The 20,017-nt window shown below is 39.2% G+C and overlaps 1 protein-coding gene across 5 annotated transcripts in view; it reads left to right on the top strand.

The window, feature by feature from the left end:
• Nucleotides 1-20,017, top strand: part of LRRK1 (leucine rich repeat kinase 1) — a 134,832-nt gene that overhangs the window by 29,390 nt on the left and 85,425 nt on the right. For all 5 annotated transcript variants that reach the window (XM_005221726.5, XM_024981743.2, XM_005221724.5 and 2 more), the window contains one exon: nt 12,944-13,107. In XM_005221726.5, the coding sequence (XP_005221783.1) occupies nt 12,944-13,107 (164 nt within the window). The remainder of the gene's footprint in view (nt 1-12,943; nt 13,108-20,017) is intronic.

Below are 20,017 nucleotides of genomic sequence, written 5' to 3'. Positions count from 1 at the left end.
AGAATCACAGAGCAATAGGAGATGACCCCCCAGTATAGAGAACTCTTTCTCTTTCCTTGTTCCTGGTTCGTAGGACTCTGTTGTGTGGATGTTCCATAGTTTCTGTAGCTAGTTCTCTATAGATGGACATCTAGATTTTTTCCCCTGTAATAACAATACAATACTAGACATGATTTTGTATTTTTGTCTCATGCTGCTGCTGCTAAGTTGCTTCAGTCGTGTCTGACTCTGTGCGACCCCATAGACGGCAGCCCACCAGGCTCCCCTGTCCCTGGGATTCTCCAGGCAAGAACACTGGAGTGGGCTGCCATTTCCTTCTCCAATGCATGAAAGTGAAAAGTGAAAGTGAAGTCGCTCAGTCACGTCCGACCCTTAGCGACCCCATGGACTGCAGCCCACCAGGCTCCTCCGTCCATGGGATTTTCCAGGCAAGAGTACTAGAGTGGGTTGCCATGCCCCCCTCCAGAGGATCGTCCCAACCCACTGATCAAACCCAGGTCTCCTACATCGCAGGTGGATTCTTTACTGTCTGAGCTACCAGGGAAACCCAAATCAACCATACTTCAATTTTTTTTTAAAAAAAAGTAAAATCTGGAAAGAATACAGCTCCACACTCTAGCTTTTCCAACATGTCTCATCAATGTGTGTCCCCAGGCTCTAGCTCAGCACATTGTAGGTATTAAATATTTATAAAATGAGTGAGCAATAAATTAATTTTCAGAAGAGGACCTCAATGTTGGAAAAAATTCATCTTTGTAGCTCTGTATTTCTGTGTCTCTTTTCAACTGCTGCTGAATTCGTGGATGAATTGGTTTCCATTTCCTCTCTGGTTTTTCATCTAATAAGACAGAATCACAATAAAGGACAGAAATGGTAAGGATCTAACAGAAAAAAAAAGAAGAGATTAAGAAGAGGTGGCAAGAATATACAGAAGAACTATACAAAAAAAGATTTGTAATGACCCAAATTGCCAAATTCAGACTTAAATGGAAGAAAGTAGGGAAAACCACTAGGCCATTCAGGTATGATCTAAAACAAATCCCTTACGATTATACAGTGGAAGTGACAAATAGATTCAAGGGATTAGATCTGATAGATGGAGGTGTGTAACGTTGTACAGGAGGCGGTGATCAAAGCCATCTCCAAGAAAAAGACATGCAAAAAGGCAAAGTGGTTGTTTGAAGAAGAATTACAAATAGCTGAGGAAAGAAGAAAAGCAAAAGGCAAAGGAGAAAATGAAAGATATACCCATCTGAATACAGAGTTCCAAAGACTAGCAAGGAGAGATAAGAAAGCCTGACTGGATGAAGCACAAACTGGAATCAAGATTGTTGGGAGAAATATCAATAACCTCAGATATGCAGATGACACCACCCTTATGGCAGAAGGTGAAGAGGAACTAAAGATCCTCTTGATAGAAGTGAAAGAGGAGAGTGAAAAAGCTGGCTTAAAATTCAACATTCAAAAACTAAGATCATGGCATCCGATTCCATCACTTCATGGGAAATAGATGAGGAAACAATGGAAACAGTGAGACTTTATTTTGTTTGGCTCCAAAATCACTGCAGATGGTGATTGCAGCCATGACATTAAAAGACCCTTGCTCCTTGGATGAAAAGTTATGACCCCCTAGACAGCATATTAAAAAGTAGAGACATTACTTTTCTGACAAAGGTCCATATAGTCAGACCTACGGTTTTTCCAGTAGTCGTGTATGGATATGAGAGTTGGATCACAAAAGGCTGAGCACCAAAAAATTGATGCTTTCAAACTGTGGTGTTGGAGAAGACTCTCGAGAGCCCCTTGGACAGCAAGGAGATCAAACCAGTCAATCCTAAAGGAAATCAATCCTGAACATTCATTGGAAGGACTAAAGCTGAAGTTCTAATACCTGGCCATCTGATATGAAGAGCTGAGTCATTAGAAAGGACCCTGATGCTGGGAAAGATTGAAGGAAGTAGAGGAAGGGGAGGACAGAGGATGAGATGGTTGGATGGCATCACTGACTCGATGGACATGAGAGTGAGCAAGATTTGGGAGATGGTGAAGGACAGGGAAGCCTGGCATGCTTCAGTTAATGGGGTCAAAAAGAGTCAGACACGACTGAGTGACTGAACAACAACAATCCATGATGGTGTGGTCACTCACATGGAGCCAGACATCCTGGAGTGTAAAGTCAGGTGGGCCTTAGGAGGCATTACTACAAACAAAGCTAATGGAGGTGATGGAATTCTAGCTCCACTATTTAAAATCTTAAAAGATGATGTTGTTAAAGTCCTGTGCTCACAGCAAATTTGGAAAATTCAGCAGTGGCCATAGGACTGGAAAATGTGTTTTCATTCTAATCCTAAAGAAGGGCAATGCCAAAGAATGTTCAAACTACCTTACAATTGAGCTCATTTAACATGCTAGCAAGGTAATGCTCAAAATTCTTCAAGCTAGGCTTCAGCTGTACATGAGCAGAGAACTCTCAGATGTAGAAGCTGAGCTTAGAAAAGGCAGAGGAACCAGAGATCAAATTGCCAGCATTCGTTGGCTCATGAAAAAAACAAGGGAATTCCAGAATAAATCTACTTCTGCTTCACTGACTATACCAAAGCCATTGACTGTGTGGATCATGACCAACTGGAAAATTCTTAAAGAGATGGGAATGCCAGACAACCTTACCTGTCTCCTGAGAAACCTGTATCAAGCCAAGAAACAACACTTAGAACTGGACATGGGACAATGGACTGGTTCAAAATTGAAAAAGGAGTTCATCAAAGCTATATGTTGTCACCATGTTTATTTAACTTCTGTGTGGAGTGTATCATGCAAAATACCAGGATGGATGAATCACAAGCTGGAATCAAGATAGTCAGGGAAAATATCAACAACCTCGGATATGCAGATGATACCATCCTAATGACAGAAAGCAAAGAGGATCTAAAGAGCTTCTTGATGAAGGTGAAAGAGAATGAAAAAACTGGATTAAATATCAACATTCAAGGAACGAAGATCATGGCATCCGGTCCTATCACTTCATGGCAATTAGATGGGGAAAAAATGAAAACAGTGGTAGATTTTATTTTCTTTGGCTCCAAAATCACCGTGGATGGTGACTGCAGCCATGAAATTAAAAGATGCTTATTCCTTGGAAGGAAAGTTATGAGACGCCTAGACAGTGTATTAAAAAGCAGAGACATCACTTTGTCAACAGTGGTCCATCTAGTCAAAGCTATGGCTTTTCCAGTGGTCATGTATGGACGTGAGAATTGGACTGTGAAGAAGGCTGAGTGCCAAAAAACTGATGCTTTCGAATTGCGTTGCTGGAGAAGACTCTTGAAAGTCCCTTGAACAACAAAGAGATCAAACCAATCCTTAAGGAAATCAACCCTGAATATTCATTGGAAGGACTGATGCTGAAGCTGAAGCACCAACACTTTGGCCACCTGATATGAAGAGCTGACTCATTGGAAAAGACCCTGATGCTGGGAAAGATTAAGGGCAGGAGAAGGGGGCAACAGAGGATGACATGGTTGGATGGTATCACTGACTCTGTGGACATGAGTTTCAGCAAACTCCGGGAGATACTAGAGGACAGGGAACCCTGGTGTGCTGCAGTCCATAAAGTCACAGAGAGTCTGACACAACTGAGTGACTCAAGAATAACAACATGACAATCATCTTACCTTTTAGTTCCCACGTGTTTCCCTGGCACATTATGTTCTGAACAATGGCCCCACGTTTGGTTGTGTGCACTCAGCCTGTGAAGTGAGGAGTCGGACTTTGATGACAGGGCCAAGGGTTCAAGTCCCTATCTGCTCTTAGAAGCGGGGTGGAGACACTTTATCTAATCACTCAGAGCACTGGTCACCTGGTGAAAAGTGGTGGTAAGAACCCCTGTCTTGCGTGGGTGTTAGGAGGAAGGCGGATGTACGTAGAGTATTTCTCATAGCATCTGGCAGTTCTTATTAATCAGTATCAATTAATGATCTACTAAATGTTATCGCAGATCATTTTATTTTCTCTTTTAAAGTCCATGACACCTTTGCCAATTACTGTCCCAGAAAATGTTCTTATTCTCTTTATTTCCAGGGCAACTGTGTCAGGACGTGCTGTACCCAAGAGCTGCTTTAGTTAAATAATCCCATCAAAGAACTACTTCATTAAATCTGAAAGGAGTTAATTTTGTGTTGGATCCATTTATCTTTGTTATCATTTTCCTTTTCTTAATTTCAAAATCAGTACAAACTTGATGAGAAAGAGGAAAAGATTTTGGAAAACACAGACTAAATTTTTATAAACAAAAATAATAGCCTGTGCTCATTAGAAATCTCCCTTTTTTCCCCCAAGCATTTTAATAAGACATCATCTACAAGCCTGGAATAAACTCTTTCACTTTCACTGTGTATTTTCAAATGATTCCAACCTATTTTCTGTGTTATATATTTTCCCATTTTTTCCCTGTCTGCTCCATATTCTGCTCTTTTAGCTTAATATCATATAGGTAATGTTTTTTTTTACTTAGTTTTCCATGTAATCAGTATTAATGGTTGCATTAATTTTGAAGTATCCTCATTTTGAAGTATCCTGAGGTCCTACTGGGCCAGCTGGCTCAGATGATAAAGAATCTACCTGCAGTGCAGGAGACCTGGGTTTGATACCTGGGTCCAGAAGATCCCCTAGAAAAGGTAATGGCAACCCACTCCAGTATTCTTGCCTGGAGAATTCCATGGACAGAGGAGCTTGGCAGGCTACAGTCCGTGGGGCCGCAAAGAGTTGAACACTGCTGAGTGGCTAACGCTACTACTACTTTAGGTGGCTCAGGCTGCTATCAAGTTGCCAAAGGCTGGGTGCCTTAAACAGCAGACATTTCTTTCTCATTCCACGGGCCAGGAAGTCCAGGATGAGGTGCTGGCAGGTTCTGTTCTCAGCAAGGACCCACCTCCTGGTTGTAGACGCCACCTTGTCACCATGTCCTCATGTGGGAGAAAGGAGTGAGCTCTCTGTCTCTTCTGGGAGGGCACTGATCCATAACACTAGCTCATAACGCCCATAACACCAAGTGATGAGCCTTGGTGTCATTTCCCAGAGACCCACCTCCTTAGACTGGGCATCAGGATCAAAGCATGAACTTTAGAGGGACAAAGCATGCAGCCTGTCTCAAGTATGAAAGTGGAAAGGAAAGTCGTGGGGTTCTGTGGGCCCCAGGGCCACAGAGCCCTGCTCCATCACTCTCGCCCCTGCCGCTTGCTGGCCTGTCACCATGGAGTGTCTTCATCCTGGCTTCCCTCATCTGTTTCCCTTGCTTGCTCTGCTCCCTGGGGTTAGAGGGGGAAGGGGTGAGGAGGGAGCTGGTTCTTATCATGGGGTGAAGGTGGGGGTGTGTCCAGGGCTCAGACTGGAGGGGTGGCTTACTTTATTTTGCCCACTGCTTCCCTGGTGGTGTGTGCAAGGGGTGTGCACAGTACACTGCTTTTACTCCCTGTTCTTCAGATGTGGCTGTTGTTTTTCGGTCTTTTTGTATCTTTTTGTCCATAATTTGCCCTAAGTGTGGCATGCATACAGGTACTTTTAGCCTCTTTATTTTCTTTGCATTTTGTAGCTTCGAGAGACATTGGTCTAGATGTAAGCATTGCAGAACTACAGTAAAGGGTCCCGGGTCCCAGCCTGTCTCAGTAAGGCTTCCCATGACAAATGTACCAGTTCCACCACACTCTGGCCAGCAGTAAATGTTAGAGCTTGTTAAATTTTTCACTGTATCGGGTAGACATAACATGATGTCTTATGAATAGTTGCATCTTTTATTACTAAAGATAATCACACTGTTATACGTGTGATTTCCCTCTGTCCAGCTTGCTCATAGGTATAACCACCCATGCCCCTTTTATTAGCAAAAATTCATTTCAAGTATCTGGTGAAAATATTCACAGAGAAGTTCCTATCAGTGCTGGGAGGCTTTGCTGGTGTAAGAAATGTGCAGCCTGCACTGCTGGAGATCTGCTCCGTGTGAGCCGTGAGCCAGGGCTCTGGCCAAGGCCACCTCTGTCTTTGCTTTCGTTTCTGATGCTGGTCCGATGGCCCAGCTTGATGGAGCTGAGCCCCAGCCATCTGGAGTCGGTGAGGAATTACTGCTGAGGGTCACCCCGGGGGTCATGTCGCCCTCTACACCCCCAACCTCTGCTTCTTCCCTGAAGAAGTAAAGGGTTGGATTTCACTGTAATGCGACCCAGAGATGAAAAGTGCTGCTGAGGCTAAAACCCTAGAGGGACAGCTGACAAAGAAAGAAGCATCCTTCTCACTGAAGGCTGGTGAGCCCAGGACTGCTGTGGATGGGCCCCTGCAGTGCCAGGAGGGTGTTCGCTCCAGGGAGGGACAGCCCCTGACCCCAGGATTTGACCACATAGGGATTCTATGGACAATGGCACAGGAAAGCCATTGAACAATTATGACCAGGTCAGTCGCAGTCTAGAATTTACTCTTTATTCTGCAGTGAACTCTGAGTTGTTAGATATATTTTTACTTTTTGCTACTCCATTGATGCAGGTGAATGTAATTTTTTTTAAAGCATGTATTCATGTAAATGGTAGTGTCTTTTTTTTCTAGGATACACAGGGGATGCCAGAGATTTTTGAATCAAGAAAGAACATTTGTCTTCTGTCATGCATGCTTTCCTTGATGGGGATGAATTAAACAGTAGTATAATAAATATATATATGTAAGAGACAAACTGATTTAGAACTGATAGAATTAAAGTCACTTTCATACTACCTCTCCATTGGCCTAGATTCACAGAAAAATAAAACAGCAGTAGAGAGAGAATTTTAGTCTGACTGTGGGTCAGGAGGAATGATTTAACAAATACTGTTCTAGAAGAAAAGGTAAGAATACCTCGTTAGGATATAAAGACAGAACAGATTCAGAATCAGCAGACAAAGGAGGACTAGGATGGGGAAGGCCATGATGAACTGTTAGTGTAAGTAGCTTGGCTTGTATCACCAGATATCATTCTGTAACATTTGTGAAATTCCGTTTCTTTACTTTCCCAAAATAAAAGAGAAGAATAATTCCTGCTCATTTTCCTATAGTCAAAATAATTTATTTTTCTAAATCCTGAATTACAGAAATAACATTTAGAGGTTGAGTTATTGGCAACTAAAAACATTTATCCTGTAAATGTCAGAATATGTAAAACATACAGTGTTACTGAAAGTTTTTTTTTTTTTTTGTACTGCCCATGTCCAGCGTATTTAAATACCGGGCCTTATAAATATTAACATGTATCACCCACCAGAAGTATGTTCACTTGTCATTGTCACAGCTTATTGGAAATATTTCTTGCGTTCTCGAGTAAGTCTGTGTGCTAAATCCGTAATGCTAGTCATCCACTGCATTTATAGCTTTCCCTCACTACTTCCTACTTCTACTTAATGCCGGTTGTCTCTTTCCCAAAAACAAACAAGCAACACTAATCAAACCTTAAAAATAAAAAGCTATGCTAATGGTTTGCCCTTCTCCTTGTTTTTTTTTTAAGTTATCTTCTTTGTTAAGCATATTAACTTTATCTCAAAAGCAAATAGGATGCCTGTTGATATATATATGGAATTTTCATTGTTATCTAGGAAAATAACTACACCCATTGTAATAGAGAACAAAAAGGATTTAAAAAAATTTTGACACTGAATCATTGTAATGTTCTACTATTAATTCCCTACTAGTTTTAGTTCTCTGCTACATTAATATTGTATTGAAATAGAATATGTTTGGGGATTGTATTTTGAGTATGAATTTTAAATGTGTATGAATAAAATATTTAGAACTATGATGATTTACTGTATTAAAGAATATAATTATGGAAATGTTTGATTAATAGGCAAAAATAATCGAATAATCTCAAATAGTATAAATAAATTATCTTGCTCTAAGTTTAAATCAAAGGTCACCAATTCTCAATATAAAACTCTAGTAGTATTTTTGTAAAAATAAAATTACTATTAAAGTACATATATTTACCTTTAACAAAAGACGTTTCATGGTGGGGAAGAGGGTTTCTGCCTTACATGATATATCTCTCTACTATTTAATTTTTTTTCAGTGAGAATGTGTTCTTTTATTACTTATTTGATTTCTTTAAAATTTTAAGTTAAGTCATATAATTCCATTGCAGAGACTTTAGGGAATAAAGAAAAATCTTTTCTAATCCTATCTAATTCCCCTCAGCCCATCAGTAATACTTATCATTAGCATTTTGGTCTTTTTCAATTTAAATAAATGTTAACCCTTCTCTTTACAACTTCGGGAAATTAAATGAAATTGGCAGATTAAATTAAATGCATATGCATTAACTGGTATTTTCCCATAAGGTCCTTCTAACTGTTTGTTTGGACCAGAAGCCCCAGCTCTTGTGTCAGTGACAGTGGACATGTGTTGTCCGTGTAACTTAAGAAAATCAGATTCAAAGTGAAAAAACCACAGCATTAAAACAAATATATATGTAAATAGAACTGAGCAGAGTGTTTCTAATTATGTCATTTATTCCACGTACTTTGCATTATTTAAAAATCAAGTTAAAGTAAAACCACCCTTGTAATTTCATGCGCATCCCATGTCCTAGGCTCCACCTTAGCAGTGTTGCTTAACCTGGGTGTAAAGGTGAAGTTTCTATTTATGTTCCTAAGGTGAACAGAAGAGGTTACTTTATTCCTAATCTGAAGAGAAGAAGTTACTTTATGCCTTTGCACACATCTGTCTTTTATGGAGCTAAGGGGGATATTTGCTTAATTCTGAAAGATGAGCAGTGACGTGACTAAGTGCCCCTTCTGAGGGATGACGCTGCCGTGTATTCTGCCTTCTGCCCCGACAAAGCCTTTTCCCTCCAGTGGCTTCCCTCCTCCCTGCCCGTGGCGCTCAAATGTCTCAGGGTCTCTGACTATTAATAATTAATGAGGACTCTATTTTACATGGTAGTAAATTGTACATGTCTTTTACATGGTAGTATTTTACATGATACTGTATATATCAGTGCCACTTTCTCAAATAGATGGCTAGTGGGAAGATGCTATATAACACAGAGAGCCAAGCCTGGCACTCTGTGATGACCTAGAGAGGTGGGTGGGAGGGAGAAATAAGAGGGAGGGGATATATATATGTGTGTGGGTATATATATATATTTAGTTATTACTGATTCACGTTGTTATATGGCAGAAAACAACATGATATTGTAAAGCAATTATCTTCCAATTAAAAATAAATAAAAAGAAATGACATAAGATGGTAATTCTAGTTAAAAGAGATAAATGAGAGGAATAAAAATGTTAAATAAAAGGTAACTACAAATATAAAAAAATAAAGGTTAATGAGGATTGTTAGTGTGCGTTGAGATGTGAAGCTGCCTTGAAGTGTGTGTTCAGCCATGTCTGACTCTTTGTGGTCTCATGGACAGTAGCCCACCAGGCTCCTCTGTCCATGGGATTTTCCAAGCAAGAATACTGGAGTGGGGTGCCATTTCCTTTTCCAGGAAATCTTCCCAATATCCTGCATCTCTTGTGTCTCCTGCTCTGGCAGGCAGATTCCATACCACTAGCGCCACCTGGGAAGCTGCCTAATGTATAACCCTTTTCTGATTCCTCTTTCTGAAAATACAGAGCCCAAACCCCAGTAAACTCCATTTAAACATAACAGTCTTGCATTCATGTTTCAGGAAGGGTGCAGATTGTGAGTGATGCTCCTGAAATCCACTTAATGTGGGTTTTCAGAATGGTTGTCTTGGAAGTAGTCATGGCTTAGAGTGAGCTACAAAGACTCTGAATGGTATCAAGGACCTTCACTGTAAGCAGTTTGTCTTTCCCTGTCTCCCCAAGCAGGACTTTTCTGCACTGGTGGTGGAACTCGTTCAGTATGCCACATGGCAGGCCTTGCATTTAGGGTACGTTATTCTGATTTACTTCTCCCAAGATTGTGTTGTGAAAAGTTGAACATACAGTAAAACTGAAAGAATCGAACTATGTATGTCCATATACCCACCACCTAAATTCTACCATTAACACTTTCTGAAATTACTCTCATTTCTATCCATCTATCTGTTCTTCTGTCCATCTATCAATCTGTTATTATTAATGCATCTCAAATTAAGTTGGAAATATCTGTACTTTTCACCCTCAAATACTTTAGTATTCATTTTATTCACTATAGTTTAATATTGTTTATAATTTTTAGATAAAGTTTATATAAAGAAAATGTACATATCTTCATTGGACTATTTGATAAGTTTTGACAAAAGCCACCACCTGTATACTGAAAACGTCATCAAGATATAGAACCATGCCTAAACAATTTCCTCGTGCCCCTTTTCTGGTGAACTTCATGCGCACCCTCAGGAACCACTGTTCTGATTTTTTTCCCACCATAGATCAGAACAGCATATAAATGGGATCATTTTATGAAGTCATTCTTTCATTCAGCAGTGTGTTTTTAGATTACCATCAATCATTTCGTGGATCAGCAGTTTATTCCTTTTGATTGCTAAGTAGTCACTATATTATGGGAGTTATTTATTCAACTCCTTTTGATGGACACCTTTACAGTTTGAAAATACTATGAATGGCATTTAATATAAACATTATTGGATATATTTTAGACATATTTTCTTGGGTAAATACCTAAGAATAGAATAAGGAAGTCATAGGATAGGTGTGTATTTAGTTTCGTAAGAAACCAGTAGACTTGTTTCCAAAGTGGTTGTACAATTTTAGATGCAACCAATAAGGTATGAGTGTTCTGGTTTCTCCATATCCTCACCAAGTATTACCAGTCTTTTTAAATTTCACTGACTTTTGTGGGATTGTAGTGGTGTTTAATTTTCATTTCCCTGATGACTAATGATATTGAGCTTTTTGAATCTCTTCTGCCATTCAAATCTTTGCTTGTTTTTAACTGGATTGTTTGTCCTTTATTACCAAGTTATAGGAGTTCTTCCTGTTTTCTGAATACCATCCGTTTTTTGGGTGTATGTTTTGCAAATATTTTCTTCCAGTATGTAACTTGCCTACTCATTGTCAAATGGTAAATAGTTTTTAAATGGTAGATCAACCTTCTGATGAGTGTAAGTTTTAAATTTTGTTGAAGTCTAATTAGTGATTTTTTCCTTTCATGTTTATTACTTTCTGTGTCCCATCTAAGAAAGCTTTGCCTACTCTCAAGTCATAAAAATGTCTTCCTGTGATATTTTTTTCCTAGAAACACTACAGTTTTAACCTTTATGTTTAAATCCATGATCTATTTCAAAGTAATTTTTGTGTGTGGTGAGAAGTAGGAGTCAGAGTCCCTTTTTATTCAATGATGTCCAGTTGTCCCAGCACGATTTATTGAAATAATTTTTGTTTTTCTCATTGTGTTGGCACCCTTATCAAAAATTAATTGGATGTACAAGTATGAGTCTATTTCCCAACAGAAAGATGAGAAGCTATTCTGTTCTACAGATATATTTGTATATACTAGTAGCACACTGCTTTGATTATTATTATAGTTTTATGTAAGGCTTGAAATCAAGTAGTGTAGATCCTCCAACTCTTGTTTTTCAAGATTGTTTGGGGTAAATGCTTTGAATTTTTGAACAAATTTGAGGATCAGGTTGTCAATTTTATCCCCCTCAAATCCTATTGGGATTATGGTTGGGATTACATTGAATCTACAGATAAAATTGGAGAGAATTGAGACTTAATAATATTGATTGTTTTAATCCACGAACATGAGATGTCTTTCCATTTGTATAGGTCTTATTTAACTTCTTTCAGCAATGTTTATAGTTTATATATATATATATATAGTTTTTATATATATATATATAGTTTTTATATATATATATTTTATATCTATACCCTATAGTTTATAGGATACAGATCTTATCCATCATTTTAAAGATTTATTTCTAAACATGTAAATTTTATCCTATTGTAAATAAATTTTGAAAAAAACTTTTTTCCAAATGTTAGCTGCTGTAATGTGATTTGCTTTTGTGATGTGAATGTTTGGAAGGCAACCTTCTTCATCATTTACATTTTAACATGAAAAAAAAGCCATTTTTTTTCATCTCTTCAAAGAGATGGGGTGGGGTTAGACCCAGCCTAAGAGCTGGTAAACCAAACACCAGTCATGGTTTGCCTCTTACAAGCTGGGTGAACTTGGCCAAGAATGATTTTTGAATTCTGTTCCCATTTCTGCTGCCACTTAACACAATCAAATGTAACTATTCATTCATTGCAGTCTTTTCTATGATAGAGACAGAACTTTAGACTCTGGTTCAGTAATACATTTGCAAATCTAGTAGGAACCTTGAATTTTCTTCCCAGAGAAATGTGCACACACACACATACACGCACAATTTTCTGTGCAACTTTAGGATGTGCAGGAAGTCTCTGAAGCCTTCTGGGATCTACAGACTGCTAATTATGAAGCCATTCTAGAGCGGGAGCTCCAAGGGCTGACAGCTTTCACATCTGCGTCTTCAGACCCAGCAAGTATGGAGTGAGGGCTGCCATTCTAAATCCCATGCCTTTGTGGCATTTTCCAGGCAGAGAGGGTCTAGATTTCCACATGCTCAGGTTTTGACTTGCCTTTCTTCCTCCACGGGATACCGTATCCCTCTGAGGGACATAGCAGTGGGGCAGTTTGGTGTTGCTGTTGGTGAGGCCAGCCTGCCAGGCAGCTGCCCTGGGGGACCTGGACCCGCTCCCTGGGCATTGTCTCACTCCAGAATCTTCCAGCCTCCCCACGCCTTCACCTCTGGCTCCATGCAGGAAGTGCCTCCACAGGGGGCAGGTGCTGAAGTTGGCTGTGCTGGGTGACACTGGCAGCATTTCAGAACAGCCCTCTCTGGCTTAAGCACATCCTGCTCTCCTCTCTGGTGGTTCCCATAAGCAGGACTGGCGGTGGAGGTGATGTGTGTGTGCCTCTGTTCACCCAGGTGCTGGGGACATGGGCAGCAAACTCTCCATGCCAGGCAGTGAGCCCATGGTGCAGAGCCCCAGGACGGAAGGCATTCATGCTGCATACAGGCGAGGAAACATCAGCAGAGCCCAGCATCTGCTCCGAGAAGCTTGTGACGAGAGCACATCCCAGCTGGAAAAGGTAAGGTCTATGCCAGCCCTTCTTGCCAGAACTGGGGACCCAGGTTGAGTGAAGGTTACCACGAAAATTCTTTTCTTGTTATCATTATAATAATGGGGATATTTCCTGGGTTCTGAATACCTTGTTTCTCATGTAAACCTCCTGGTGTCCGTCCTTTCAAGTGGACTTCTCAGCTTGTCAGGTAAGTACGCTGGGCCATCATTCCCAGGGGCAGGAAGGGGTCACAGAAAGGAAAAGGACAAAATTGACAGTCGAGGATTTAACCTAATATAGTCTTTTATACTTTTTTCCACTATAAAATAGCACATGTGCAAACTGAAAAATTTAAAAACATATAAAAGTAAAGGAAAAAAGAACCAAAATTAATCATCCAAACAATCCCACTGGCATTTTTGGTATACTCTTTTCCGAGTTGCTGATTTGAACATTCATTTTTTGTTTTTATTGTTTCTAATATAGATAGAGTCTTATTTATGTATAGTTTTGCATACTGTTTTCTCTTATCTAATATTATATGAACCATTTTCTGTATGACTATAGGTTCCTTATGTGCCTCACCTTCAGTGGATACATGACATTTCATCTGGTAGAGACACTCTCATTTATCTGGCTATTCCATTTGGTTAGATATTTGGATTGTTTCTAATTTTTTATTTCTATAAATAATACTATACTGAATGTTTTTTTGCCTAATTGTTTTCTTATTGTCAGCTATTTTCTTCACTTAGGTAGATTTGCAAAAATTGAGAATGTGGGTAAGAGCCTTTTAAAAATTTTGAAACATATGCCAAACTTTTTCCAAAAGCTTATAGAGATCAACCCTCTTGCTGGCCTACAGCTTGGGAAGATCATTGCTATGTTCTGGTTCTTGTGGGAAATTCTTATTGGCTGTAAACCAGGAGAGCACTTTATTGATGTTTTGTGTGCAATACTTTGATTAGCACAGGTTTAAGGTCTTCATTTAATTAATAGTTGGAAATAGCTCAATTACTAAACCTCCAGCCTGTTCTCAAAGTTGTAAGAGAATTTTGGGGGGAAAATAGTCAAGTTCAATGTGCTTGATAATTATTGAGAAGAGAGCATTTTTGGAAAATTCTCCAAGCGAGGCTTCAGCAGTATGTGAACCAAGAACTTCCAGATGTACAAGCTGGATTTAGACAAGGCAGAGGAACCAGAGATCAAACTGGCAACATACGTTGGATCATAGAAAAAGCAAGATAATTCCAGAAAAACATCTACTTCTGCTTTATTGACTATGCCAAAGCCTTTGACTGTGTGGATCACCACAAACTGGAAAATTCTTAAAAAGATGGGAATACCAGACCACCTGATCTGCCTCCTGAGAAACCAGTATGTAGGTCAAGAAGCAACAGTTAGCACTGGACATGGAACAACAGACTGGTTCAAAATCAGGAAAAGGAGTACATCAAGGCTGTATATTGTCACCCTGCTTATTTAAATTATATGCAGAGTACATCATGAGAAACACTGGGCTGGAAGAAGCACGGGCTGGAATCAAGATTGCCAGGAGAAATGTCAATAACCTCAGATAGGCAGATGATACCACGCTTATGGCTGAAAACAAAGAGGAACTGAAGAGCCTCTTGATGAATGTGAAAGTTGGCTTTAAACTCAACATTCAAAAAACTAAAGTTATGGCATCCAGTCCCATCACTTCATGGCAAATAGATGGGGAAACAATGGAAACAGTGACAGACTATTTTCTTGGGCTCCAAAATCACTGCAGATGGTGACTGTAGCCATGAAATTAAAAGACACTTGCTCCTTAGAAGAAAAGCTATGACCAACCTAGACAGCCTATTAAAAGGTAGAGACATTACTTTGCCAACAAAGGTCGATCTAGTCAAAGCTATGGTTTTTCCAGTAATCATGTATGGATGTGAGAGTTGGACCATAAAAAAAGCTGAGTGCTGAAGTACTGATGCTTTTGAACTGTGTTGTTGGAGAAGACTCTTGAGAATCCCTTGGACTGAAAGGAGATCAAACCATTCAATTCAAAAGGCAGTAAGTCCTGAATCATTCATTGGAAAGACTGATATTGAACCTGAAGCTCCAATACTGTGGCCGCCTGATGTGAAGAATTGACTCATTGGAAAAGACCTGATGCTGGGAAAGATTGAAGGCAGGAAAGGAGAAGGGGAGAACAGAGGATGAGATGGTTGGATGGCATGACCGACTCAATGGACATGAGTTTGAGCAAGGTCCAGGAGTTGGTGATGGACAGGGAAGTCTGACGTGCTGCAGTCCATGAGGTCACAAAGAGTCGGATGTAACTGAGTGACTGAACTGAACTGAGCATTTTTGATTCCTCCCATTATGAATTCACAGTATATGTGGTCAAAACCTCTCTTCTTATGGGAGAACTGGAGCAGGTCAAAGTTGTTGGCCCATCGTTTGTGGCCTGGGGATTGTTAAGTGGGGACCGAAGAAGCAACAGTCCAAAGTGTTACCCACAGAGCAGTCGCACTGCCTGGGACCTTTTCCCAAATGGACCTCCAGACTGCCGTCACATAGAACTTCCCATTGAACCTGCATCTCTTGCATCTCCTGTGTTGGCAGGCAGTTTCCTTACCACTAGCACCACCTGGGAAGGCATGTTTAAGTCCAGATGTCAGCAAATTCAGTTTCATGATGTATATACTATTGCTGTCCTCTGCTGTTTCTTTTTTTTCTCTTTTAATGTGTATTGAAAGTAGACTAGATAATTCTCTAATAAATATTTGTATTGTTAATTTGTATACAATGAGGAGATATATGTATAACTATATAATATAATTTGTTAACAAATCTGAACCTGAGATGAAAGTGAAAACTTTTGGCAAAACAATGATGCTGTTCCAAAGAAACAGAATATGAGACACTTAGAAGGTAGAGTTTTCTAGAAGTAGCATTAAAAAACTAAACAAAAACAGGTAAACTTTTCTTAATTCTTAATTTTTTAAAGTATGATAGTATTATAACACATTTACAGAAGACTTGAAAAATGCAGAACAAAGTTACATATAGTTCTACTATGTATTACAATTTTTTTAACTAGATAAATTAAGGTTTTTAGTTGGAATTTCAAAATAAATCAAACCCTCAAAAGTTAATAGAATAACTGGACATGAAAGTAGAAGGATATAGTAGACCTGAAAAGCACTGTGAATCAATTCAACATTATTAAGATGTATACAATTCTCACACAACGCAGGGTACAAGTTCTACTCAAGTTGCCGTAGACTATAAACCAGGAGACACTGGAACGTATCCAGGGATGTAAAACAAAGGGCAAAACTTTCATGGTCAAAGGTATTGAAATCATACAGAGTCTGTTCTCTTATCACTGTGCAGTTATGTTAGAAATCAATATCAAAAGATATTTGAAAATAACCCACATATTTTCAAGTGTAATGTGACAGTTACTAAGAGACTTAGCCATTGAAAACCTCAAAAAGGTTAAAAGACTGAGAAAACACAGAAGGTGATTACAGAGAAGAAAGAATTTAAATGAGAAGCTAATATCAAAATGAGAAATTAGCATCAAGGATACTTTAAAAACTCCATGTATTTGGAAAATAAACGTCCACTTTTAAATGATGGGTGTAACCAAGAAACCATAACAAGGAAAATTAGAAAATATTTGTAACAGATTAAAAATTAAAGGAGAATTTATCAGAACCTGTTACATGTAGCTGAAGCCGCTCAATGCAACTAAATACAATGTGGAATCTTGAAAACACATAATGAACAGTGGAGGGTCTCCTGTGGAGGTGTGGGTCAGCAGTGGCTTGCGACGGGGACAGAGGCATTGGCAGCAGCAGTTCTGGGAGGTGCTCCTTGGCAAGCCAGCCCTCTTGGAAGTGGTTATTAACCCTGCCATAGACTGTAGACTCCAGGGCTGAGTCACCTCAGGCCAAACAGCTAATAGAGAGGGAGCCCCGCCCATCAGCAGATTACAGTGTTACTGAGCAAGACCCTGCCCACCAGGACAAGACCCAGTTTTTTCCCATACCAGTCCTTCCCAACAGCTTCATCCACTAGAGGACAGACAGAAGAAGCAAAAAGAACTACAATCCTAGAGGCTCCAAAACATAAACCACAGCCACAGAAATTTAATCAAAATGAAAAGGCAGACGATTATCTCCCAGATGAAAGAACAAGATAAAACCTCAGAAAAACAACTACATGAAGTGGAGATAGGCAACATTCCAGAAAAAGAATTCAAAATAATAATAGCACAGATGATTTTAGTTCAGTCGCTCAGTTGTGTCCAACTCTTTGCGACCCCATGGACTGCAGCACACCAGGCATCCCTGTCCATCACCAACTCCCAGAGCTTGCTCAAACTCATGTCCATCAAGTCAGTGATGCCATCCAACCATCTCATCCTCTCTCCTCCTGCCTTCAATCTTTCCCAGCATAAAGATCTTTTCCAATAAGTCAGCTCTTCTCATCAGGTGGCCAAAGTATTGAAGTTTCAGCTTCAGCTTCAGCATCAGTCCTTCCAATGAATATCCAGGACTGATCTCCTTTAGGATGGACTGGTTGGATCTCCTTGCAGTCCAGGGGACTCTCAAGGTCTTCTCCAACACCACAGTTCAAAAGCATCAATTCTTTGGCGCTCAGCTTTCTTTATAGTCCAACTCTCACATCCATACATGACTCCTGGAAAAACCATAGCTTTCACTAGAAGGACCTTTTTTGGCCAAGTACTATGTCTGCTTTTTAATATGCTATCTAGGTTGGTCATAACTTTTCTTCCAAGGAGCAAGCGTCTTTTAATTTCATGGCTGCAGTCACCATCTACAGTGATTTTGGAGGCCCCCTAAAATAAAGTCTGTCCCATTGTTTCCCCATCTATTTGCCATGAAGTAAAGGGACCTGATGCCATGATCTTAGTTTTCTGAATGTTGAGTTTTAAGCCAACTTTTTCACTCTCCTCTTTCACTTTCATCAAGAGGCTCTTTAGTTCTCCTTTGCTTTCTGACGTAAGGGTGATGTCATCTGTGTATTTGAGTTTATTGATATTTCTCCTGGAAATCTTGATTCCAGCTTGTGCTTCATGCAGCCCAGCATTTCACGTAATATACTCTACATATAAGTTAAATAAGCAGAGTGACAATATACAGCCTTGCTTGACGTACTCCTTTTCCTGTTTGGAACCAGTCTGTTGTTCCATGTCCAGTGCTAACTGTTGCTTCTTGACCTACATACAGATTTCTCAGGAGGGAGGTCAGGTGGCCTGGTATTTCTATCTTTTTAAGAATTTTCCACAGTTTGTTGTGATCTATAAGTCAAAGGCTTTGGTGTAGTCAATAAAGCAGAAGTAGATGTTTTTCTGGAACTCTCTTGCTTTTTCAGTGATCCAACAGATGTTGGCAATTTGATCCAGTTGATTTAGGATCTTAGAAAAAGAATGGAGAAGATGCAAGAAATGTTTAACAAAGACTTAGAAGAACAAAGACCTAAAGGAACAAACAGAGATGAACAATACACTAGAAGGAATCAACAGCAGAATCACAGGTAGAATGGATAAGTGACCTGGAAGAGAGAGTGGTGGAAATTACTGCTGTAAAATAAAATATAGAAAAAAGAATGAAAAAAAAATGAAGACAGCCTAAGAATGTTCTGGGAAAACTAAATGTACCAACATTCGCATGATAGGGGTCCCAGAAGGAGAAGAGAGAGAGAAAGGATCCAAGAAAGTATTTGAAGAGGTAAGAGCTGAAAACTTCCCTAACATGGGAAAAGAAATAGTCAACCAAGTCCAGGAAGCACAGAGTCCCGGGCAGGATAAACCCAAGGAGGAACACACTGAGACATATATTAAATAGTAATCAAACTGACAAAAATTAAAGACAAAGATAAAATATTAAAAGCAACAAGGGAAAAATGACAAATAACATACAAGGGAATTCTCATCTGGTTATCAGCTAATTTCTCAACAGAAACTCTGCAAGCCAGAAATGAATGGCACCATATATTTAAAGTGATGAAAGGGAAGAACCTACAACCAAGAATACTCTACCCAGCAACACTGCATTCAGATTTGATGTCAAAATCAGGTTGTACAGACAAGCAAAAGTTAAGAGAGGGCACCACCAAACCAGCTTTACAATAAATGCTGCAGGAACTTCTCTAGGCAGGAAACACAAAAGAAGGAAAATGCCTACAAAGAATAAACCCAAAGCAATTAAGAAAGTGGTAATAGGATCATACATATCAAACTTAACTGAAATATAAATAGACTAAATGCACCAAAAAGACATGGACTGGCTGGGTGGATGAAAACATGTGCGTATATGTACTTCCATGTACCACATCACTCTGCTTAATGCCTCAGATTGTAAGTATTTTATACTGTTAGGTTAATCATGTTTCCATTATGGCTTGCAATTATAATTATCTTTTATTTTTTTTCTGACTATTAATTGTGAAAACTGATGAACATCTTTTACTATTGTGATTATATAACTATTAATAGTATTCTAATACAATTCTGAAAATATAAAGAAATATCATATAAGAAAACAGGAAATTAACCTGTATACAATATTATTAACTAAAGCACAGATATTGGTCAAATTTCACAAAACAGTAAACTTTAATACTCTGTTTTATTTAACTAGAATATATTAAAGATTATCATTTCAACATATAATCAATGTAAAAATTATTGACAAGATTGTTTTTGTTTTTCAGTCAGTAAGTCATGTCTGACTCTTTGCAACCCCATGGACTGCAGCACACCAGGCTTCCCTGTCCTTCACTATCTCTCAGAGCTTGCTCAAACTCAAATCTCTTGGGTTGGTGATACTGTCTAGGTTATCTAACCATCTGCTGCCTCCTTCCTTTTGCCTTAAATCTTTCCAGCATCAGGGTCTTTTGGAATGAGTTGGCTCTTTGC

The sequence above is a fragment of the Bos taurus genome, chromosome 21 (genome assembly GCF_002263795.3).
Source record: "Bos taurus isolate L1 Dominette 01449 registration number 42190680 breed Hereford chromosome 21, ARS-UCD2.0, whole genome shotgun sequence".
Classification (NCBI taxonomy): Eukaryota; Metazoa; Chordata; class Mammalia; order Artiodactyla; family Bovidae; genus Bos; species Bos taurus.
This window is presented reverse-complemented; position numbering and strand designations above follow the sequence as displayed.